The sequence below is a fragment of the Mobula birostris genome, chromosome X, assembly GCF_030028105.1.
Source record: "Mobula birostris isolate sMobBir1 chromosome X, sMobBir1.hap1, whole genome shotgun sequence".
Lineage (NCBI taxonomy): Eukaryota > Metazoa > Chordata > Chondrichthyes > Myliobatiformes > Myliobatidae > Mobula > Mobula birostris.
In genome coordinates this window covers 18,898,411-18,924,862 of record NC_092402.1, presented here as the reverse complement: position 1 = coordinate 18,924,862, position 26,452 = coordinate 18,898,411, and the positions used below count along the sequence as shown (strand labels likewise).

Here is a 26,452-nt window from a genome sequence, read left to right as displayed (position 1 = left end):
ATTTAATAAGGAAGCAGGCATGAAATCTATGGAATTGAGGGAATCAAGTAGTGAGACCATGGAAACTGTACAGATTGAAAAGGAGGAGGTGCTTGCTGTCTTGAGGAAAATTAAAGTGGATAAATCCCCAGGACCTGACAGAGTGTTCCCTCGGACCTTGAAGGAGACTAGTGTTGAAATTGCGGGGGCCCTGGCAGAAATATTTAAAATGTCGCTGTCTACGGGTGAAGTGCCGGAGGATTGGAGAGTGGCTCATGTTGTTCCGTTGTTTAAAAAAGGATCGAAAAGTAATCCAGGAGATTATAGGCCGGTGAGTTTAACGTCAGTAGTAGGTAAGTTATTGGAGGGAGTACTAAGAGACAGAATCTACAAGCATTTGGATAGACAGGGGCTTATTAGGGAGAGTCAACATGGCCTTGTGCGTGGTAGGTCATGTTTGACCAATCTGTTGGAATTTTTCGAGGAGGTTACCAAAAAAGTGGATGAAGGGAAGGCAGTGGATATTGTCTACATGGACTTCAAGTAAGGCCTTTGACAAGGTCCCGCATGGGAGGTTAGTTAGGAAAATTCAGTCGCTAGGTATACATGGAGAGGTGGTAAATTGGATTAGACATTGGCTCGATGGAAGAAGCCAGAGAGTGGTAGTAGAGAATTGCTTCTCTGAGTGGAGGCCTGTGACTGGTGGTGTGCCACAGGGATCAGTGCTGGGTCCATTGTTATTTGTCATCTATATCAATGATCTGGATGATAATGTGGTAAATTGGATCAGCAAGTTTGCTGATGATACAAAGATTGGAGGTGTAGTAGACAGTGAGGAAGGTTTTCAGAGCCTGCAGAGGGACTTGGACCAACAGGAAAAATGGGCTGAAAAATGGCAGATGGAGTTTAATACTGACAAGTGTGAGGTATTGCATGTTGGAAGGACAAACCAACGTAGAACATACAGGGTTAATGGTAAGGCACTGAGGAGTGCAGTGGAACAGAGGGATCTGGGAATACAGATACAAAATTCCCTAAAAGTGTCGTCACAGGTAGATAGGGTCGTAAAGAGAACTTTTGGTACATTGGCCTTTATTAATCAAAGTATTGAGTATAAGTGCTGGAATGTTATGATGAGGTTGTATAAGGCATTGGTGAGGCCGAATCTGGAGTATTGTGCTCAGTTTTGGTCACCAAATTACAGGAAGGAGATAAATAAGGTTGAAAGAGTGCAGAGAAGGTTTACAAGGATGTTGCCGAGACTTGAGAAACTCAGTTACAGAGAAAGGTTGAATAGGTTAGGACATTATTCCCTGGAGCGTAGAAGAATGAGGGGAGATTTGATAGAGGTATATAAAATTATGATGGGTATAGATAGAGTGAATGCAAGCAGGCTTTTTCCACTGAGGCAAGGGGAGAAAAAAAACCAGAGGACATGGGTTAAGGGTGAGGGGGAAAAAGTTTAAAGGGAACATAAGGGGGGGCTTCTTCACAAAGAGAGTGGTGGGAGTATGGAATGAGCTGCCAGACGAGGTGGTAAATGCAGGTTCTTTTTTAACATTTAAGAATAAATTGGACAGATACATGGATGGGAGGTGTATGGAGGGATATGGTCCGTGTGCAGGTCAGTGGGACTAGGCAGAAAATGGTTCGGCACAGCCAAGAAGGGCCAAAGGGCCTGTTTCTGTGCTGTAGTTTCTATGGTTCTATGGTAGTACATATGACAAATAAAGCTCATCTTATTTTATAATGTGAAAGACTGAGAAGCTAAAATTACCAGGCACAGAACAGTTATGAACTCTGGAAGGAGCACAAAATTATGAGGTGCTTAGATAGGGTAAATGCAAGCAGACCTTTTTTCACTGAGGTTGGATGAGACTAAAACTAGAGGTCATAGGTTAAGGGGGAAAGGTGAAATGTTTAAGGGGAAGTTCTTCACTCAGTGGGTGATGAATGTGTGGAGCAAGCTGCCAGGCTCAATTTCAACATACAAGAGAAATTTGGATAGGTACATGGATGGGAGGGGTATGAAGGGATATGGTCTGAATGCAGGTTGATGGGACAAAACAGAATAACAGTTTGGCATGGACTAGATGGGCTAAAGGGCCTGTTTCTGTGACAGTGTTCTAGGGCTCTATAACTTTAACTGTGGAACCCTAAACTTGGAATAGCTGACTATCGTGATCATTGAACTCATTGAGTATGCAAGGCAGTTGTGTGCCTAGTCAAAGACAGGATCCTGTTCATCAAACTTGCACCAAGCTTTTCACTGTACCTCAGTACATGTGAAAACAATAAACCAATTCCAGAGGAATATATGTGCAGCACAGTAGTGTAGTGGTTAGTGGAACAATATTACAGCACCAGCGACCTGGGTTCAATTCTTGCCACTGTCTGTAAGGAGTGTGTACATTCTCGCCATGACCATGTGGGTTTCCTCTGGGTGCTCTGGTTTCCTCCCACAGTCTAAAGACGTACCGGTTAGTGGGTTAACTGGTCACAGGGGTGTGACTGGGAGGTTCAGGCTCATGGGTGGAAAGGCCTGTTACCATGCTGTATCTCTAAATAGAAGAATAAAATGGCAGCTTCTTTCTGATGCTATCAAGGCAAGACTGCTGCATTAGAATTGTCCAGCCTTGAGGCTAATCTTATACCAGGACCTCCCACTTCTTTGCTCACCACAGGAAGTGTTTCTCTATTAAATGATGCAGTCAGGATCAAGTCAAACTGTTAGCAGCCGTTGCCCCAGTTTATGTTTTATAGGACACAATACTGGATGCAGCTTTCGAAGCTGGCACGAGTTTCTCCACAGTGGGAAGCACCTCACTGGCAGGAACTTCCCTCCCACCCTGCGTTAGTCAGACAAGATGACAGCACCAGCTTCCCATCTCTGCCAGCCACAGTCGTAGGAAGAAGTCAATTGGAGGGGGTTATGCAAATACAGAGGAATGGGGGGGGGGGTGGCAGACAGGGAGAGAAAAGCATGGGGGGTGGGGTGGGGAAAGAGCGGCACAGAGGGAGTAGGGAGATGGGGAGAGAAAGAGGAGCATAGAAAGGAGGTGAAGGTAGGGGAGAGAGAGGGTCAAGGGGGGATAATGGGTGAGGATAGACTGGTGCAGAGGAGAGTGAAGGGTGGGGAGAGAAAGGCACAGAGGGGTGGTGACAGACTGGGAGAGAGCATGCGGGTTGAGGAATGGGAAAAGAGGGGTAGAGGGGAGTGAGGGATGAGGAGAGAGGCGTATAAAGGAGGTAAGGGACAAGGAGAGAGAAACGCAGCTAGGGTAAGGCATGGGAAGAGAGGCATAGAAGGGGGGGAGGGATGGGGAGAAAGAGGCACAGAGCAGGGGAGAGGGGCTGAAGGGTGGGGAAAGAGAAGTGTAAAGGTGGGTGAGGCTCAGAGACAGAGGCATAGAGAGATGGGGAAAGAGAAACAGAGCAGTTGAGGGATGAGGAGAGAGAGAAAGACTGGGGTGGGACAAGGAGAGAGAAGCATGGGAGTTGAGGGCTGGGAACAGAGAAGTGTAGAAGGCTTGAGGGACAGGGGAGAGAGTGGCATGGAGAGATGGTGATGGATGGGGAAAGAGAAATGCAGGGGGGTGAGGGTTGGGGAGAGGGGGGTGAGAGGGGCACAGAGGGGAGTGAGGGGCAAGGAGAAAGATAGAGCGGGAAAGACAGAAACATGGGGGTAAGGGAAGACAGATAGAGAGACGAGAGGCAGACGGAAAGCTCTTTTAGTGTATTTCTGATTGCAAACAGTACACCTAATTCTCACCTCACAGAGAACACTATGGTCAAATATAAAGCAGCAGTCATAAGCACAGACTCAGCCACACAGTAGATTGATCACTGCTGTTGAACTCCATGAACTTTAACAATCTCAGTGTGGCTTCAGAACACCATGTGCTGAATTTCAGGCTATCTTAAGAGATCAGGAATACTTTTGCAATAGAAAGAGATCCTTCCCAAATCCATTCACTGTTCCACGGAAATGGACCATTCATGGAAAAAAAAATCACCTACAGTCTTTTTAAGCAGGAATCACTTCACCTGATGAAACATCGACTCTTCATTCCCCTCCATAGATACTGCCTGACCTGCTGAGTTCCTCCAGCGTTTGGTGAGTATGTTACTCATCATTTCACTTCCCTCTCTCACTGATCTTATGACTGTTTGTCACTGGCCTAAATTCCCCTGTGTAGGTCACTGCCAAGCATTGTCTGTTGGCCTTTATGATTTTTGATAACTTTCTGCATCTACAGCACATTAGATGAAATGGAAATTTTATTTTTTTTAATTTAGAGATACAACACGGCAACAGAACCTTGCGGCTCAATGAGCCAGTGCTGCACAATTACACCATGTGACCAATTAACCTACTAACAAGTACGTCTTTGAGATGTGGGAGGAAACTGGAGCACCTGGAGGAAACACACGTGGTCACAGGGAAAATGTACAAACTCCTTACAGGAGGCGGTGGCAGTGGAATTGACCCTGGGTTGCTGGTGCTGTAATAGTGTTACACTAACCGCTGCACTACTTACTGTGTCACTCATTTACTTCCATCGAGTCTCACATCTGAAACCCATACACAATGAAGCTGGGTTCATACTGTGCACTGCACAAGCTCAGACACCAAAGACAATCCATTTTAGAGGTGATGGCAATTGCAAGACTACCCTATGTCAGAACAATTTGAATGTATCTTTATTTTCCTATAATCATAGTCGTAGTCATACTTTATTGATCCCGGGGGAAATTGGTTTTCGTTACAGTTGCACCATAAATAATAAATAGTAATAAAACCATAAATAGTTAAATAGTAATATGTAAATTATGCTAGGAAATAAGTCCAGGACCAGCCTATTGGCTGAGGGTATCTGACCCTCCAAGGGAGGAGCTGTAAAGTTTGATGGCCACAGGCAGGAATGACTTCCTATGACGCTCTGTGTTGCATCTCGGTGGAATGAGTCTCTGGCTGAATGTACTCCTTTGCCCAACCAGTACATTATGTACTGCAGCGGTCCCCAACCACTGGGCCGCGGACCGGTACCAGGCCGCAGAGCATGCGCTATCTGGCCGCGGGGAAGCGATATGATTTGGCGATATGATTCAGCTGTACCATTCCTCATTCCCTGTCACGGCCACTGATCAGCCATTACGCACGCGAGGTCATGACCCACGCGTCATCCGTGTCAGGGTGGGAAGGAGATCAACTCCTCGAGCTTGTAAATGACGAAGGGGTGAAAAGTATGTTTGACATAACACCTCTGCCGGCATTTTGGATCAAAGTCAAGGCTAAATATCCTGAGATAGCTACGAAAGCACTGAAAACGTTGCTTTCATTTCCAACATTTTTCTGCGAAGCGGAGTTTTCTGCAATGAATGCAATGAAAACTAAATTGTGGAATAGACTGGACATAAGGAACCCCCTTCGAGTATCGCTGTCTCCCATCACCCCTCGATAGGACCGTCTTATTGCAGGGAAACAAGCCCAGGGCTCCCACTGATTCAGCGATATTGGTGTGTTGCAATGATTTTATATGTTCATACAGGGAAAATATGTGCTGTGTGTTTAATATCCAAATGCTACTTAAAATGTTATGATGCTATTGACTTATAAGTGACCCTATAACAATTACATCACGGAAACAGGCTATCTTGGCCCTTCTAGTCCGTGCCGAACGCTACTCTCACCTAGTCCCACTGACCTGCACACAGCCCATAACCTTCCATTCCTTTCCTGTCCATATACCTATCCAATTTTTCTTTAAATGATAATATCGAACCTGCCTCTACCACTTCTACTGAAAGTTCTTTCAACACTTACTTCAAGCTCCCCTGTCCTCCCCTGAAAAAAGTAAATAAATAGTAATATGTAAATTATGCTAGGAAATAAGTCCAGGACCAGCCTATTGGCTCAGGGTGTCTGACCCTGCAAGGGAGGAGTTGTAAAGTTTGATGGCCACAGGCAGGAATGACTTCCTATGACGCTCTGTGTTGCATCTCGGTGGAATGAGTCTCTGGCTGAATGTACTCCTGTGCCCAACCAGTACATTATGTAGTGGATGGGAGACATTGACCAAGATGGCATGCAACTTAGACAGCATCCTCTTTTCAGACACCACCGTCAGAGAGTCCAGTTCCATCCCCACAAATCACTGGCCTTACGAATGAGTTTGTTAATTCTGTTGGTGTCTGCCACCCTCAGCCTGCTGCCCCAGCACACAACAGCAGACATGATAGCACTGGCCACCACACACTCGTAGAACATCCTCAGCATCGTCCAGCAGATGTTAAAGGACCTCAGTCTCCTCAGGAAATAGAGACGGCTCTGACCCTTCTTGTAGACAGCCTCAGTGTTCTTTGACCAGTCCAGTTTATTGTCAATTCGTATCCCCAGGTATTTGTAATCCTCCACCATGTCCACACTGACCCCCTGGATGGAAACAGGGGTCACCGGTACTTTAGCTCTCCTCAGGTCTACCACCAGTTCCTTAGTCTTTTTCACATTAAGCTGCAGATAATTCTGCTCGCACCATGTGACAAAGTTTCCTACAGTAGCCCTGTACTCAGCCTCATCTCCCTTGCTGATGCATCCAACTGTGGCAGAGTCATCAGAAAACTTCTGAAGATGACAAGACTCTGTGCAGTAGTTGAAGTCCGAGGTGTAAATGGTGAAGAGAAAGGGAGACAAGGTAGTCCCCTGTGGAGCCCCAGTGCTGCTGATCACTCTGTCGGACACAGTGTTGCAAGCACACGTACTGTGGTCTGCCAGTCAGGTAATCAAGAATCCATGACACCAGGAAAGCATCCACCTGCATCGCTGTCAGCTTCTCCCCCAGCAGAGCAGGGCAGATGGTGTTGAACGCATTGGAGAAGTCAAAAAACATGACCCTCACAGTGCCTGCAGGAAAATGAACCTCAAGATAGTATATGGTGACATATACATATTATAATTAATTACTTTGACTTATAGGCCATAACTATCGTAGTAGAACTAGGCCATTTAGCCATGGCTGATTTATTATCTCTCTCAACCCCATTCTCCTGCCTTCGCCCCATAACCTTTGATGCTTGGACAAAACAAGAACCTATCAACCTCCACTTTAAATGTACCCCCTAACTCACAGCAGTCCATAGCAATGAATTCCACAGATAAACCATCCGCTGGCTAAAGAAATTCCTCTTGTCTGTTCTAAAGGGATGTTCTTGGATTCTGACGCTGTGTCCTCTGTTGAGGTGTAAGGATGTGTGATGTTTTAGGCTGATATCCTACATCAGGAAACTATAAAACAGACAATGTGCCAGCCATTTTGTGCAGTGTCCTGGTAATGAGATGACACTGGGGGAATTCCTTAAATTTAAAAAAACATGCAAGGCCAACGAGACTAAACAGACCACAAACTACTGGAAAATTATCACATTACACTGTTTCAAGGACCAAGAAAAAGAAAAAAGATGTTTTTCAAATGACACATTAGCTCAATTAAAATAACAATAAAATGTCTATCAACATGCAGTATGCTAAATCCTGTAATTTAACACCAGTTACAATGTAATCTATTCTGTTGACAAAAAAAGTGACTCATAAATTAGTAAAGAGAAAGAGAGGCAAATATGGAATCCGCTTTCTCATAGATTCACACATCGGGAGGGATGGGCCCGGTAATTGAGTGCCCACAGAGAGCTTCTTGCATGTGGTATCAGATTCAAATCAATCTGAAGTATGAATAAGCAAAGGAAACTATATCTTTCATGCCACCATGGAAATTGACCATGTCATTTCCTGTTTTGAAAGCAGACACAAAATAGAACTATTGTGGAAACAGCAAAGCTTGAACTTCAGTGACCAAATAAGGCAACTGTTCAGCACTTGTTCACCAATACCAAAGTGTCTCATGCAGTGTAATAAATGAGATTATCACTGCTCAATAGGAACACTAAACTGAAGAATTAGGAACAATAGAGATGTTTTGCACAAAAATCAAAACATTCTAGGTACTTCATTTTGAAGACACAAGAGTCTGCAGATGCTGGAATCTTGAACAAAAGCAACCAGCTAGAAGAACGCAACATTCAAAGTTCAAAGTAAACTTATTATCAAAGTACGCATATATCACTATATACTAAAATTCATTTACTTGCAGCATTTAGAGGGAAAAAAAACAAATACAATCGAATTTACAAAAAAAAAACATAAATAAAGACTGACAAACAACCAATGTGCAAAACACAACAAATTGGGCACTAGCCTCTCCAGCATTGAGGACATCTTCAAAAGGCAATGCTTCAAAAAGGCAGCATCCATCATTAAGAACCCGCTCTTTACTCATTCACTACCATCAGGAAGGAGGTACAGGAGCCTGAGGACACATACTCAACATCTTAGGAACAGCTTCTTCCCCTCTGCCATCAGATTTATAAACAGACAACGAACCCATGAACAGTTCCTCACTATTTTATGTATTACAATGTAATGCTGCCACAAAACAACCAATTTCATGACATAAAACTTATTAGTGGGTCAAGTAGCATCTGTGGGAGGAAAGGAATTGTTGACTTCTTGGGTCAAAACCCTGCATCAGGACATTTGAGGGAGGAGGTGCAAGTGCAGGCGTTACGTCTACCTGGCAGGGGAAACGTTCCAAGGGTCAAGGTGGGATGGGTGTGGAGGGATGAGATGACCAGGGAGTCATGGAGGGAGCAGTCCCTGCAGAAGGAGGAAAGGGGCTGGGAGAAACGTAGAAACATAGAAAACCTACAGCATAATACAGGCCCCTTGGCCCACAATGATGTGCCGAACATGTACTTACTTTAAGAAATTACCTAGGGTTACCTATAGTCCTCTATTTTTCTAAGCTCCATGTACATATCCAGGAGTTTCTTAAAAGACCCTATCGTATCCGCCTCCACTACCATAGCTGGCAGCCCATTCCACACGCTGTGTAAAAAAAATTACCCCTACATCACCTGTATACCTACTTCCAAGCGCCTTAAAACTGTGCCCTCTCATGTCAGCCATTTTAGCCCTGGGAAAAAAAATCTTCTGACTAACCATATGATCAATGCCTCTCATCATCTTGTACACCTCTATCAGGTCACCTCTCATCCTCCGTCGCTCCAAGGAAAAAAGGTCGAGTTCACTCAACCGATTCTCATAAGGCATGCACCCCAATCCAGGCAACATCCTTGTAAATCTCCTCTGCACCCTTTCTATAGCTTCCACATCCTTCCTGTAGTGAGGTGACCAGAACTGAACACAGTACTCCAAGTGGGGTCTGACCAGGGTCCTATAAAGCTGCAATATTACCTCTCAGCTCCGAAATTCAATTCCACGATTAATGAAGGCCAATACACCATATGCCTTCTTAACCACAGAGTCAACCTGCGCAGCTGTTTTGAGCATTCTATGGACTCGGACCCTAAGGTCCCTCTGATCCTCCACACTGCCAAGAGTCTTACCATTAATATTATATTCTGCCGTCATATTTGACCTATCAAAATGAACAACTTCACACTTATCTGGGTTGAACTCTATCTGCCACTTCTCAGCCCAGTTTTGCATCCTATCAATGTCCCACTGTAACCTCTGACAGCCCTCCACACTATCCACAACACCCCCAACCTTTATGTCATCAGCAAATTTACTAACCCATCCATCCTTCCACTTCCTCATCCAGGTCATTTATAAAAATCACGAAGAGAAGGGGTCCCAGAACAGATCCCTGAGGCACACCACTGGTCACCAACCTCCATACAGAATATGACCTGTCTACAACCACTCTTTGTCTTCTGTGAGCAAGCCAATTCTGGATCCACAAAGCAATGTCCCCTTGGATCCCATGACTCCTTACTTTCTCAATAAGCCTTGCATGGGGTACCTTATCAAATGCCTTGCTGAAATCCATATACACTACATCTACTACTCTACCTTCATCAATATGTTTAGTCAGATCCTCAAAAAATTCAATTAGGCTCGTAAGGCACAACCTGTCCTTGACAAAGCCACGCTGACTATTCCTAATCATATTATGCCTCGCCAAATGTTCATAAATCCTGCCTCTCAGGATCTTTTCCATCAATTTACCAACCACTGAAGTAAGACTCACTGGTCTATAATTTCCTGGGCTATCTCTACTCCCTTTTTTGAATAAGGGAACAACATCCGCAACCCTCTAATCCTCCAGAACCTCTCCCGTCCTCATTGATGAGGTAAAGATCATCACCAGAGAAGTCCTGATGTAGGGTTTCCAGTGGAAACGCAACGATTCCTGTCCTCCTGTAAATGCTGTTCGACCTGTTGAGTCCCTGCAGCTGAATGTTTATTTCATTTTGAAATTGCACCCCCCCCCAACGCAGATTGTCCTTGTAGAGGAAATAGTACATCAGGTAACCTTCCAGAACACATACAGCTTTAGGATATTGGTGGAACCCAGTCAAATTCACACCAAATCTACAACACAAGTCTTTGAGTCTATAACTCTTAGAGTCATAGAGCACTTCAGCCTTTGGTCCATCTAGTCCATGCTGAACTGTTATTTGGCCTAGTCCTATCATTGCACACCAGGGCCACAACCTTCCACATCTCTCTCATCCATTGACTTTTCCAATCTTGTCTTAAATGTCCAAATGAAACCTGCATTTACCACTTCCTCTGGTAGCTTGTCCCACACTCGCACTGCCCTCTGACTAAGAAGTTCCCCCATCAGGTTCCCCTTAAATATTTCAACTTTGTCCCTCAACCTATGACCTCTAGTTCTCACCTTGCCCATCCTCAGTGGAAAAAGCCTGCTTCCATTCGCCTCAATCTCATTTTCCCAGGGAGGAAAGGGCTAATATGAGGGGACATAATTTTAAGTTGATTGAAGGATAGATTAAGGGAGATGTCAGAGGTATGTTCTTTACACAGAGAGTGATGGGTGGGTGGAGCATGCTGCTGGATGGTGGTAGAGACAGATACATTAGGGACATTTAAGAGACTCAGACTGACACATGGATGAAAGAAAAATGGAGAGCTATATAGGAGAAAAGGGTTAGATTGATCTTGGAGTAAGTTAAATGATTGGCACAACATAGTGTGATGAAGAGCCTGTACCGTACTGTAACGTTCTCCATCTAGAGGAGTGAGGAAGAACCCCTAGTTTATCACAGGTTGAAGAAGGGCATGCTCAGTAACTAACACAGACTGCTAGTTAGGCAACACAATTTTAAAGTTCTCAACCTCTGTATTGTCTTCTCCGCTGACCAGAACCTCTTCAACCGCTAGCAACATTCAAAGATCTCTCTGCATTTCCCCAATCTTTTCCTCTTGTTTATCTGTGATTTTAATCATTCCATCACTACCATCATCAAGGCCCTCCAAAAACCCACATCCTCCTTAATATCTCCTATAGTGGGGGTGTCTAGGACCAGAGGGCACAGCCTCAGAATAGCAGGACATCCCTTTAGAAAAGAGATGAAGAGGAGTTTCTTTAGCCAGAGGGTGGAGGCCAAGTCATTGGGTATATTTAAAGCACAGGGTGATAGGTTCTTGATTAGTAAGGGTGACAGAGGTTAAAAGTGAGAAGGCAGGAGAATGGGTTTGAGGGGGAAAATAAATCAGCCATGATAAAATGGCAGAGTAGAATCAATGGGCTGAGTGACCTAATTCTGCTCCTGTGTCTCATGGTCTAAATTCTATCACTTTGACCAACCTTTAGGGCATTGCACTAACTCCTGCTTTTGTGCCCTGATGTCAAACTTTGATTATCAGTCATCTTGGGAAGGGTCTCAAGAAACTTTGCAACATCAAAGAGCATGACAAAGGAGATTCTGTGGATGCTGCAAGTCCACAGCAAAACACACACACACACACACACACACACACACACACACACAATGATGGAGAAACTCAGGGTCCCGATGAAAGGTCTGGGCCTGATACATCAACTGTTTATTCCTCTCCATAGATGCTGCCTAACCTGCTGAGTTCCTCCAGTATTTCGTGTGTGTTGCTAAGTATCCTAATAACTTGGGCTCTTTATTAAAAGTCTGCAGACAGGAGGACATCATTCGGCTATACTGTTCCAACAGCGTAGAAAGCCCTTACTTGTAGCAACAGACTGGAAACTCTGATGCCTGTACTAATTAAGGAAACACATTGCAGTTAACACAAGGACCAAGGGTCTCCATTTCAGTAATAAAGCCCCTCAGATTCCTTGGTAAATTAACTGAAGCACATTAGGTTTCTCCCAAGCCAGTTATAAATAGAAACAGGCGCCTCAGGCAAAATCCTTAGATGCCTTCATTGTTCTAGCACTGGTCTCATTCCATATGACAGGAAAGCCTACTGCAGTGATGTGGCATTTTCATTTTCCCACACTACTCTTACCATATGTTGCAGGGACAGTGAGCCAGGGAACTGAAGCTCAGCTAAACACAAAAAACGTTCCTGTGTCATGGATCATGTCCTCTGGGATCCTGACCTCGACCATCAGTTACTCTCTTGCACAAGGAGCCAACCCAATTCACAGTCAGCAATAAAGTTGAAGGGTAGATTTACTGAGCACAGTTCACAGTGCTGACAGTCAAGGAACTTGCTCCAGGAATTAGGTCAGCTACAGCTCGAAGGCAGAACCTAGATACTAAAGTTCAGTGCATCTAAATTGTTCTGTCTGGTTACACACAAGTTTATAATTTGCATTTAGACTGCACCTAACATGACTTCATCCAGAAATCTTTCTCAGGAAATGAGCCACTTTTAAAATATGGTCATTGTTATAACGAAGTAAATTTGCAAGGAGAAAATGTACAGTAGTGTAGTGGTTAGCAAAGCACTTTACAGCACCAGTGATCCAGGTTCATTTGCCTGTAAAGAGCTTGTACGTTCTCCCCATGTCCACGTGGGTTTCCTCTGGGTGCACCAGTTTCCTCCCACAATCCAAAGACGTAGTGGTTAGTAGGTTAATTGGTCATATTGATAAGCATTCTACAAATTCCCCCTCTTGGGAACCAGCACCAACCTGATTTTCCCAGTCTACCTGCATGACTATCATAACATTGCCCTTTTGACATGCATTTTCTATCTCCGATTGTAATTTGTAGACCACATCTTCACTACTGTTTGGGGGTTCTGTATGTAATTCCCCTCAGGGTCTTTTTACCATTGCAGTTCCTTAGCTCTATCCACAATGATTCAACACCTTTTGACTCTTTGGCACCTCTTTCTCAGGATTTGATTTTCATTTTTTACCAATAGAGCCAGCCACTCCTTCTGCCTACCTGCCTGTCCTTTCAATACATTGTGTGTCCTTGGACATTAAGCTCCTAGCTATAATCTTCTTTCAGTCATGATTCAGTGATGCCTACAACATCATAAATGCCAATCTATAACTGTGCTACAAGTTCATCTACCTTATTCCATATACTGCACGTACTCAAATACAAAACCTTCACTCCTGTATTCATCACCCTTTTCGATTTTGTCCACCTTTTACATTGCAACCTATCCTGCTGACTGCAATTTTGCCCTATCATTCGCCTCTCCTCGCTAGCAGTCTCACTACACATTGACCCTGTTTGTAAACAAACTACCTCGTCCTCTGGCCTATCACTGTGGCTCCCATCCCCCTGCCAAATTAGTTTCTATACTGTATCTCTCTATAACTCTCTGAATATTTACACCTTGAAGTTTCAGGGATCACTGACGAAGTTTAAATTCATGTTCATATTTACTCAAGCTACATTATTTGTATCTTGTAAATCGGTTGATCCATTGCTCAATCTCAAATTCACATTGGGATAATAAGCAACATAGATCGAGTGGATAGCCAGAGACCTTTCCCAGGGTAAAAATAAAAATTACACACACATATATATATATCCAAACGTAATTACATTATTTATATTATTTTATGTACTTCACTGTACTGCTGCCACAAAATTACAAATTTCACATCATACTGTACATTAGTGATATTAAACCTGATTTTGATTCTGCAAGACAGGTAATGTCCATATTAGAACAAGAACTTGGTCAAGAGGCTAAGAATTAAGAAGTGATAGAAGACAAGGTAGCAAGGTATTAGCACAATGCCAAGTTTAGGATGAGTAACTAAAAAATGTTAGTTCAAATCTCACTCCAGGGAATCAAAGTGTCATCCATAGGTCACTTAGTAGAGCTCCAGAGCCTTCAGCACACGACCTTGGTTGATCTTCCAGCCCAAAACCAAACAGAAGCTACATTGATGCTAGTGCTAGTTTTTCGATAAATGATCAAACCAAGACTCCATCCACCCGTAGGTGTATTTAAGGATCCAGTGATATCATTTTGATTAAGATAGAGATGATAACCTTAGCATCATGGCCAATATTTACTCCTCAAGAAAAGTTTTTTTTAAAAATCTGCTGATTCTGAGAGCCAGCTCTAACTTATTGACAGCCTTTCCTACTTTAAGTACTTCTGTCAGCAAGAATTTAGAAACATCCTGAAGTCACAAATAAAACCATAAGATCATAAGGCATTGGAACAGAATGAGGCCATTTGGACCACTAAGTCCACTCTGCCATTCCATCGTGGTTGATTTACTATCCCTCTCAACCCCATTCTCTTGCCTTCTCCCCATAACCTTTGAGGCCCCAACTAATCAAGAACTTATCAACCTCCACTTTAAATATACCCAATGACTTGGCCTCCGCAGTCATCTGTGGCAATGAATTCCATAGATTCACTATCCTCTGCATCTCTGTTCTAAAGGGACACCTTTTTATTCTGAGTCTGAGATCTCTATTCCTTGACTCACCCACTATAGGAAACATCCTCTCCACATCTACTTTAACTAGGTCTTTCACTAGTCAAAACGTTTCAATGAGATCCCCTGCTCATTGTTCTAAACTCCAGCAAGTACAGGCCCAGGGCCATCAAACACTCCGCATACATTAACCCTTTTATTTCCAGGATCATTCTCATGAACCTGCTCTGGACTCTCTCAATGCCTTTCTTTGATAACAGGTCCAAAACTGCTTGCAATACTTCAAGTGCAGTCTGACCAATGACATTAGCATTACATCCTTGCTTTTATATTCTCGTCTAAATGTTAACCCTATCAAATCCTAACCACAACTGAATTGCACATAGTATTTGCAATTTGGGCCAGATTTGGGAACGGCTTCTTTCCAACTGTGATAAGACTGCTGAACGGATCCTGACCCAGATCTGGGCTGTACCCTCCAAATATCCGGACCTGCCTCTTGATTTTTTTGCACTACCTTACTTTCCATTTTTCTATTTTCTATTTATGATTTATAATTTAAATTTTTAATATTTACTATCGATTTATAATCCAGGGAGCAGGAAGCGCAGAATTAAATATCGCTGTGATGATTGTACATTCTAGTATCAATTGTTTGGTGACAATAAAGTATAAGTATTCATAAGTATCACATTGCAGTGCCTGTGAATACAATATGCTTATATGCTAAACCAAGGTCTTATCTGTCCATCGACATTAACACAAAAACTCCATGGACCAAGGGTAGAAGACTTGCTTTGTACTCTGGAGTATATTTCTCCTTTAGACAACAGCATGAGAATAAAGACAGCCTAGTCATGCACCTTATTGCTGTTTGTTGTTCACATCAGTAAAGCCATTTACTGGCTAGGAAGGGCTTTGGGATATCCAGAAAGATGCTATCTAAACAAGAGATCCCATTACCCTGCTTATGAACTTTTTGTCCCAATCCATTAGGTAAGAGGCTGCGCAGCAAACTCAGCTTCCCCAAGCCATCAGGCTGATCAATACCTCCACCCATTAACACACCCTAACATCCCCCACTGCCACTGCATACACATCACCTGACGTCACCTTACGGACATACAACCAGAAACACAAGAGCAGAATATAATATAATATATAATACATACATAAGCACAAGAGCAGAATTAGGCCATTTGGCCCATCGAGTCTGGTTCACCATTCCATCCTGGCTGATTTATTATCCCCCAACCTCATTCATCTGCCTCCTCCCTGTAACCTTTGATGAACTTATAAATCAACAACCTATTAACTTCTGCTTTAAATATACAATGACTTGGTCTCCACAGCTGTCTGTGGCAATGAAATGGTGTTGTTGCTTTCTCTTGCCATGGTGTTGACAATTGTACTGAGTAGCTTTATCTGCATCTGGAGTGAACCCAAGCTTCAGAAAAAAAAACCGCGAGTAAAGTTCTTTAAGTATCTGATTTCCTCCAGAAGCGCGAAAGATACGAAGAGGGGGCGGAAAAGGAGAAAATATTGTTGATCTCATAGAAGGATAATTGTAGCTTTGTGTTTGATATAGAGACTTAAAAGATTAGTACTTCCATGTTCTTCCTCCCAACAGTACTAATTATTCAGTTGTGGGTGAGTTGTCATATCTGAATTTTTTTTTAGGTACATGTTGAAATTCTTTAACATGAATATTCCTTCCCCTGTGCACAGAACAGTTTAATGAGCACCTCGTGAGACAGGCTCTAGGAAATGTGCTGAACAGAGGTATCTTTTACATTGTGCTCAGTTTCCTGGTTTCTTCTGCCAGGTACTAAAATAGCTGCCAACCTTGGCAAATCCAAGGGGAAGAATGAAGATTCAAGATTGTTTATTGTCATTATTCAGTAGACGAGTGTAAAGAAGAACAAAATGATTGTTACTCCAGATCCAATGCAGCAAAATAAAACACAATAATCATAAAAAAAACAAGAAAAAAAAACAAAAACACCACAATATAATTATAAAAGCTATCTCAATGGAACCTATCAAATATTGAAAGGCTTAGATAGAGTGGATGTAGATAGGCCGTTCCTACAATGGGGGAGTCTAAGACTAGAGAGCACAGCCTCAAAATAGAAAGATATCCATTTAGTACAGAGATGAAGAGGAATTTCTTTAGCCACAGGGTGGTGAATCTGTGGAATTCATTGCCACAGACTCCATGGTCTAAATGGCTTAATTCTGCTTCAGTGTCATATGATCTTGTCATTCCATCCCTCAACTCTGAACATTCACTCTCTCCATCAACACTCCATCATCCATGTTCAAGGACTTATCTGTGGATCTGAATGAATACACCATGGTTGTCACAAGCTTCATTATAACAGTTGTAGACAAGTTTATCCCCACAAAATCATTCAGACTCTTCCCCAACCAATAACCCTGAGATTCTGAATCTGTCAAGGGCTAGATCATTGGCATTCAAGTTTGGTGATCAAGGAAGTTACAAGAGGTCCAGGTATGATCCGGAATGATATCTCATGGGCGTAGTGGCAATTCCAGACTGAACTTGAATCAATGAAGAATGCTTGACAGTTATGGCAGAGTTTGAACACTATCACCTCTTATAAAGTTAAATCAAGCAACAAAGGCAACAACAGGGTTCACCTAGGTGAGTTCAATGCCTTCCATGCTCACTTTAACCATCAAAACATGGAGGAACCATCACAAACTTAGATGAACCTATGATTTCAGTCTCTTTGGCTTTGCAGAGGTCATACCTGGAACTCTTGTATGTAATTCGGTCGCCAGACCTGAAAGCCACTGATTCATAGATGTCATGGTGTATTTAAGGCTTTTGGTTACAGAAGGCCAGGTGGAAAGTTTAAGGGGAACATGAGGAGAAACTTCCTCACAGACAGTAGTGAGAGTGTGGAACAAGCTGCCAGCACAAGTGGTGCATGCGAACTCGATTTCAACTTTTAAGAGACGCTTGGATAGGTACATGGATGATAGAGGTGTGGAAGGCTATGGTTCCAGTGCAGGTCACTGGGAGTAGACAGTTTAAAAGATTCAGCATGGGCTAGATGGGCTAAAGGGCCTGTTTCTGTGCTGTATTTTTCTATGACTCTATGAGACTCTGAATGATTTGGTGGGGACACGCTCATCTACAACTGCTTATTTATAAAGTGCATGAAAACTATTCATTGTGATCCTCTGATGAATTGTTGAACACAGCCCAGTCTACTGACTCAACGCAATCCCATAGTTGCTCCTCAGCCTCCCACGACCACCTCCTTGTTGTCCTTATCTCTGGATAATTTTTACATTTTGCACAATTTGTCTTCTTTTGCACAATGATTGTTTGTCAGTCTTTATTTCTTTAAGACTGATAAACGAGTATCCATCCAATTAGTGAAGTAAATTCATAAAGGACTAGACAGCTTGTTCCCGTGCCTGATTTTGCTTTCTTAATTATACTTTACATATTCCTGTTCAATCTGCCTCAAGCAGACACTCTGTTCCAGATCACAGTAGCTCCCCGCTTGGAAAATATGCAGAGATTAAAAAGGCATCCGTTAGCCTTGCGAGACCGTGGATCTGCGCCTGGAACGTCTTCACTCTCCAGGGCACAGGCCTGTGCAAGGTTGTATGGAAGACCAGCAGTTGCCCATGCTGCAAGTTTCCCCTCTCCACGAGACCAATGTTGTCCAAGGAAAGGCCATTAGGACCCATACAGCTTGGCACCAGTGTCATCGCAGAGCAATGTGTGATTAAGTGCCTTGCTCAAGGACACAACGCGTTCTCTCAGCTGGGGCTCGAACTCACGACCTTAGGTAACTAGTCCAATGCCTTAACCACTTTGCCACTTGCAGAGATTACACAGTAACAATCAGGTTACAGATGCAATTAAAACAAAACATCAAATACCAAACAGGATGAGGGAAGAAAATTAGTCAGGGAAAACCAAAAAAAAGGGGGGGGGGGGAAAGAGAGAGTTGCTGAGATGAACGTGAAATCAAAAACTTACTAAAAACTAAACAAGGTAAGCATCAATAAATAAAAAGCTGGAAATCTGAAACAAAAGCAGAGTAAGTGCTGGAAAAACTCAGCAGATCAGGCAGCATGCATTATATTCTTTTTTTAAAAAAAGGAAAGACCATAAACACAAGAGATTCTGCAGATGCTGGAAATTCAGAACAACACACACAAAGTGCTGGAGGAACTCAGCAGGTGAGACAGCATCTGTGGAGGAGAATAATTAGTTGATATTTCAGGCCAAGATCTTTCATCAGGACTGGAAGGGAAGGGGGAAGAAGCCAGAATAATAAGGTGGATGGGGGGGGGGGGGGGGGAGGGGGAGAGAAGAATGAAGCAGGAAGCTGGGAGGTGATAGGTGGAAAAGGCTGAACAAAGAAGGAATCTGATAGGAGAGGAGAGTGGACCATGGAAGAGCACCAGAAAGAGGTGATAGGCAGGTGAGAAGAGAAGGGATGGGAGGGAAGCCAGAATTGGGAATGAAAAGGCAAGAAGGGGGAAGGAGGAGAAATTACTGGACGTTAGAGAAATAAATGCTTATGTTGTCAGGCTGGCCGGTACCCAGACAGAATAAAAGATGTTGCTCCTCCAACCCGAAAATGGCCTCATCGTGGCAGCAGTGGCGGCCACAGACTGACATGTCAGATGGGAATGGGAAAACAAATTAAAATGAGTAATCACGGTGAATAAATATCTCAAGTCTCAAAGCATTCAGTGCAAAACCTGAGGTACCTCACCAGTTACCAAAGCCACTATATTCAGTGAGGTTAACAAAGCAACGATTTCCTTTCAGGAATCTCGGTTGCTTAATATAGGCAATTGTATGGGATTAGAATGATTTGCATTTACACAATTGACCAGAAACTGAACTGGAGTAGCCCTACACACAATGTGGCACTGTTCACTAGTGAGCCAGAAGAGAACACAAAGGAACTAAGTCTGGGAGGGAACCTCAAATCAATGCCCACAGTGAAGCTCAGTAAAATTTGCTAATCCTGACAACACAAAGAGGATCAGCAGCCTTTCCTTCCTTCCAGACTTTGCTACTAACTAGTACGCTAGCGTAGCGGTTCGTGCCAGGTTTTACAGCACCAGTGCTCAACGATTAGATTAGATTAGCTTTGTCACACGTACATTGAAACTCGTTGTTCTGTGTCAATGACCAACACAGTCCAGATTGTTCCAGAGGCAGTCAGCAAATGTCGCATGCTTCCAGCAACAACATAGCATGCCCACTCAGCCTAATCCGTACACCCTAGACATGTGGGAGGAAACCCAAGTACCCAGAGGAAGCCCACACAGTCATGGGGAGAAGATACAAGCACCTAACAGACAGTGGGGGGAATTGAACCCCGATCAGTGATTGCTGGCACCGTAAAGTGCTGCACTAATCTCTGCACTACCATGTCTGTGCAAAAGTCTACTGTATATAGAGGTCGGGTGCCTCAATCTTTTGCACAGTACTGTAGTTTTATGTATTGCACTGTACTGCTGCAAAAAATAAGAAAATTTCATGATGTGTGAGTGATGATAAACCTGATTCTGAAATGGGTCTCTATTGTGGACTGAGAGTGGGAAGAGGGCATCATGGTTAGGAAAAGGGGAAGGGAGAGGGGAGGGAGCGGGAAGCACCACAGAGACATTCTGTAATGATTAATAAACCAATTGTTTGGAATCAAATAACCTTGCCTGGTCTCTCAGGTTGGGGACTGTCTACCCCTGCCCCTCTTTCTCTGCCACCTGCCCCACTGCCCCAAATACAGTACTGTATGTTGGTGCTGGAAGTGTGGCGACACTTGTGGGCTGCCCTCAGCACATCTTTGGACCATATCGGTCATTGACACAAATAACACACGTGATCCAATATCTCGATGTATATGTGGCAAATGAAGCTAATCTCTAAAAGATCTCTAACCCAAGCCAAACAGTTGATGAGTTCAGGCTTTGATCTTATACCTACTAAACCCACACCTGATATCTTCACCAATCCCCAACGTTCCTGCACAAAAGCAAGAGAAACTCATTGAGCTAAACTAATAGAACCACGCCAAGTGTCATCCCCTCCCAGCTACAGTGAAGAAAAACTGTCCAGGGTCACCACCAGGTTTCAGATGAGGTAACTAAACTAATTCACCAACAGGACCAAAGGTGTACCAAAGTACTCACGCATTGCAATAGGGCTTCTTATCGTATCCTTTGTAATTCTTCATGTTTAGAGTCATTTTGCAGGTTTCACATTGGAAGCATGCTTTATGCCAGTACTACAAAAGAAAATAAGGAAATATTGTTAATTACCATTGTAGGAAAGCAAAATAATAAAGTATTTTACCACCTCCCTTTCTTTCATCTTATTCATGAAAGCTTATGGGGAGAAGACAGGAGAATGGGATTGAAAGGGAAATGGATCAGACATGATGGAATGGAGCAGCAGAATGGCCTAATTCTGTTCCTATGTTTTGTTGTCTTATTCAAGATCATGGCAAATGCCTCCTTAGTTTGTCAGTTTTACTGCTGGAATTTCCTATCACATGATCTCCCACCCTCTCTCCCCACCACTCCTTCCTTCAATGGAGCGGGGGGGTAACTACAATTGTTGATCAGATTAACTGCCTGGGTGAAGGAACTTTTCAGATGGTGTTAAGTTCTAAATGCTTTCTACCCTGTATGGAAACTACAAGAAATTATTACAAGCACATTGGACTGAAAAGCCCCTTATCTGGCTTGCAGCATTCTAGAACTGCATAAAAATGCAAGATTCCATACTCTATATACACTCAGTGCCCATTTTGTACCCAACAAAGTGTCTGTTCATCGTCTTCTACTGCTGTAGCCCATCCAGCCCAAGGTTCAACAGGTCATGTGTCTTCTGCACATCACTGTTATAGCATATGGTTACTTGAGTTATTGTCACTTTCCTGTCAGCTTGAACCACTCTGCCCATTCTCCTCTGATCTCTCTCATTAACAAAGCATTTTCACCCACAGAACTACCACTCACTGGATTTCTTTTTGTTTTTCGCACCATTCTCTGTAAATTCTGGAAACTGTTATGCATGAAAACCCCAGGAAATCGGCAGTTTCTGAAATACTCAGTCCACCCCATCTGGCACCAACAATCATTCCACAGTCAAAGTCACTTAGATCACATTTCTTCTCCATTCTGAAGTTTGGTTTGAAAAACAATTGACCATATCTGCATTGAGTTGCTGCCACATGATTGGCAAATCAAAGTGCAAAGTAAATTTATTATCAAAGTACATATATGTCACCATATAGAACCCTGAGATTCATTTTACCACCTGAGATGTCAACAAAATAGAGAGAGTACAGAGGAGATTTACTAGAATGTTACCTGGGTTTCAGCACCTAAGTGACAGAGAAAGGTTGAACAAGTTAGGTCTTATTCTTTGGAGCATAGAAGGTTGAGGGGGGACTTGATAGAGGTATTTAAAATTATGAGGGGGATAGATAGAGTTGACGTGGATAGGCTTTTTCCATTGAGAGTGGGGGAGATTCAAACAAGAGGACATGAGTTGAGAGTTAAAGGGCAAAAGTTTAGGGGTAACATGAAGGGGAACTTCTTTACTCAGAGAGTGGTAGCTGTGTGGAACGAGCTTCCAGCAGAAGTGGTTGAGGCAGGTTTGATGTTGTTCTTTAAAGTTAAATTGGACAGCTGTATGGATAGGAAAGGAATGAAGGGTTATGGGCTGAGTGCAGGTCAGTGAGACTAGGTGAGAGTAAAAGTTCAGCACAGACTAGAAGGGCCGAGATGGCCCGTTTCCGTGCTGTAATTGTTATATGGTTATATTTTCTTACAAGTATACACAGTAAATCCAAGAAACACAATAGAATCAATGAAAGACCGCATCCAACAAGATGGACAAACAACCAGTGTGTAAAAGACAACAAACTGTGCAATACAAAAGAAAAAAAATAAATAAATAAGCAATAAATATCAAGAACATCAGATGGAGTCCTTGAAAATGAGCCCATAGATTGTGGGAATATTTGCATATTAACAAACAGGTGTAAAAGGCACCTAATAAAGTGGCTACCGAGTGTAGAGTGGCCAATGTTGTTATCAATTTCCTGCAAAACCCCTCAAACAAAATACAAAGCCATTGATCAGTATGCACTCCAAGACAATTTCAGCTGTAGACCAGGCTATGAGCTGTATATAAACACATGGATATGCAGATTTTATATACGCACGCACTATCCACAGCCTTGGGCCTTCACCTGTGGTTTGACAAGGCACAGATAACCAGGCAACACAGAAACCACATTAGTACAAGAGTTAGTAAGGAGTGGTGTGAGGCAGGAGGAAGAGTTTAGCACTGACCAGTTCCCTCAAGAAATCACTCAGGCTGTGGCCAGAGTACTCCTACTTTTGTCACTGGTGCCCGGCCAAGGAAAGTCACTGAACTGCACTTCACAATTGCCGTATAGAATTACAACACAGAGGCATGCTCTATAATACAACTGGACCCATGCCACTGTTTATGCGCCACGTTAACCTCCCCCATACTATTTGATCTAACTCTAAAAGCACATATCTTAGCTAAACACACATTTACAGAACGACTTCTAAAACAGTAAAATGTACTTGTTAAGTACTGTGGGCCACAGTCAAACTAAAACGTGACAAGTTGATGTTGTATTATTATTGTCACATGTACCAAGATACAGTAAAAAGCTTGTCTTGTATTATGTTTATACAAAACAAACCATTACACAGTGCATTGAGCTCGAATAAGGTAAAACAATAACAATGTGGAATAAAGTATAAGAGTTCAATGCAGGTAAATGATGAAGTGCAAGATTATAGCAAGATAGATTGTGAGGCTAAGAGTCCATCTCATTGTACAGGAGATCCATTTAAGAGTTCACTAACAGTGAGATAGAAGCTGTCCTTGGGCTTAGTGGCACGTGCTTTCAAGCTTTCAGGCCCAATGGGAGAGGGGAGAAGAGAGAATGTGCATGGTGCATGGGGTCTTTGATTATGCTGCCTGCTTTACTGAGGCAGCAACAAGTATAGACAGAGTCTATAGAGGAGAGGTTGGTTCCTGTGATGTGCTGACCTGTGGTCACATGCAAAGCAGTTGCCATACCAAGCCATTATACACCCAGACAGAATACTTTCTATAAACACGGGAAAATCTGCAGATGCTGTAAATCCAAAGCAACACACACAAAGTGCTGGAGAATCTCAGCAGGCCAGGCAGCATCTACCCGGTGCTCCCGGTGAGATGCAACATAGATTGGGAGACTACTTCGCCAAGCATGTTCACTCCATCCACCAGAAAAAGCAAGATCCCCTGGCAGCCACCGATTTCAATTCTATTTCCTATTCCCATTCCAACGTCAGTCCATGGCCTCCTCTATTGCCGTGAGTAGCCTCTAACCTGATGGCATGAACATTGACTTCTCTAACTTGCAGTAATGCCCCCCTTCACCATTCCCTATTTTTTTTCTTTCTCTCTCTCTCTCTCTCTCTCTCTCACACACACACACACACACACACACACACACACACACACACACACACACACACACACACACCCCTCCTTGCCTGCCCATCACCTCCCTCTGGTGCTCCTCCCTCTTCCCCTTCTTCCATAGCCTTGTGTCCTCTCCTATCAGATTCCCCTTCTCCAGCCCTTTATCGCTTTTACCTATCAACTTCACACCTCTAACTTCACCCTCCTCCCCCTCTCCCGGTTTCACCTATCACCCACCACCTTGTACTTCTTCCTCCCCTCCCCCCCACCTTCTTACTCCGACTTCTCCCCTTTTGTCCTGAAGAAGGGTCTCAGTGCAAAATGTCGACTGTTTACTCTTTTCCATAGATGCTGCCTGGCCTGATGAGTTCCTCCAGCATTTTGAGAATGCTTTCTACAACACACCAATAAAAATTGTTAAAAGTTGATGGAGACATGCCAAATTCCTTTCGCCTCCTGAGGAAGCAGAGACATTGGTGAGCTTTTTGACCGTGACATCAACGTGGTTGCACTAGGGTGACGCTGGTGGTATTTACACCGAGGAACTTGAAGCTCTCAACACTATTTAGTTGATAACCTATTCATATTGTTAAGAAGGGATGGAATCTTGCATTATACAAGTTGCATTTCACACAATCATCAAAGGTCACATTGTCTTTGTACACAGGCAGAAATTGTGGCACATAGATCTTTCCATCAGAAATCTAGTACAATAACTGGACCCTGAGTGCAAGAATCCCATTTAATATATGACTCATTATATTACTTCTAGTAAAGCTGAAGTTGCTGGTCACAGAGTCATACAGCATGGAAACAGGCCCTTCAGCCCACTGGTTCATGCTGACCAAGATTCCCCATCTAAGCTAGTCCCACTTGTCCAAGTTTGGCCCACATCCCCTGGTTTCTGTGCCATCACACTCTTCTGCATTTAGATCCCGTGCCTCAGAGGATCAAGAGCATGTCATTATTGCCTTGGATATAATTGTGGAATTAAATATCATTAGCATAATAATGTCACCCATTGTTATGTAAACATATATGCACGCTGATCAATGTCCATTGGAATTATGTTAAAGATTAATGCTATCACAACACGCTATCAAATATCAACTGGTAAAGTGGTTTATTTTGTAGTTAATGAAAGATAAACTGGGTAACCATTAATGCACTCAACAGCCACTTTAATAGGTCTTCTGCTGCCATAGCCCATCCACTGCCACACGTTGAGATGCTGCTCTGCACACCACTGTTGTAACGCGTGATTATTTGAGTTAATTTTGCCTCCAGCTTGAACCAGTCTGGCCATTCTCCTCTGACCTCTGTCATTATCAAGGCATTTTCGCCCACAGAACTGCACTGACTGGATTGCTTTTTTGTTGTCCGCATCATTCTCTGTAAACTCTGGAAACTGTTGTGACTGAAAATCCCAGGAGATCAGCAGTTTCTGAGATACTCAAACCACCCCGTCTGGCACCAACAATTATTCACGGTCAAAATCACTTAGAGTCAAAATCACTTAGATCACATTCTTCTCCATCTGATGATTTGCCTGAACAATAGCTGAACCTCTTGACCACATTTGCATGCTTTTATGCATTGAGATGCTGCCACATGATTGGCTGATAATGCAAATATCTAAATAAGCAAGTGCATAGGTGTACCTAATAAAGTGGCCACTGAGTGTAGTTTATGATTCACTTTGATGATAGAAAATATATAGATATGTCAAATTGTCCCTGTTTGGTATACAAAACCATACTCTATCACATAATAACCCAAATCCAGATAATTTGAATTTATAAACCAACTCAATTCACAAAATCTTATCAAGTAAAATCCAATAACAGGCCATAAGCCTCTTGAATCAGCATGGAATCTCACACGTCAATGCTGAACTGACTTCCATGGACCCTGCAACTCATGTCTCAGGATTATTTTATTTACTTATTTATTATAGGCATCTGTTAGTCTCATGATACTATGGATTTGCGCCTTGGAAAGTTTCAGGGCGCAGGATTCCAGCAGTTGCCCATGTTGCAAGTCTCCCCTCTCCACGCCACTGATGTTGTCCAAGGGAAGGGGCATTAGGACCCATACAGCTTGGCACCGGTGTCGTCGCAGAGCGATGTGTGGTTAACTGCCTTGCTCAAGGACACACACACTGCCTCAGCCAATGCTCGAACTAGCGACCTTCAAATCACTAGACGAA

The 26,452-nt window shown here is 43.1% G+C and overlaps 1 protein-coding gene across 2 annotated transcripts in view; it reads right to left on the bottom strand.

The window, feature by feature from the left end:
• Positions 1 to 26,452, bottom strand: part of lasp1 (LIM and SH3 protein 1) — a 193,969-nt gene that overhangs the window by 125,855 nt on the left and 41,662 nt on the right. For both annotated transcript variants that reach the window (XM_072249218.1, XM_072249216.1), the window contains exon 2: positions 20,910 to 21,004. In XM_072249218.1, the coding sequence (XP_072105319.1) occupies positions 20,910 to 21,004 (95 nt within the window). The remainder of the gene's footprint in view (positions 1 to 20,909; positions 21,005 to 26,452) is intronic.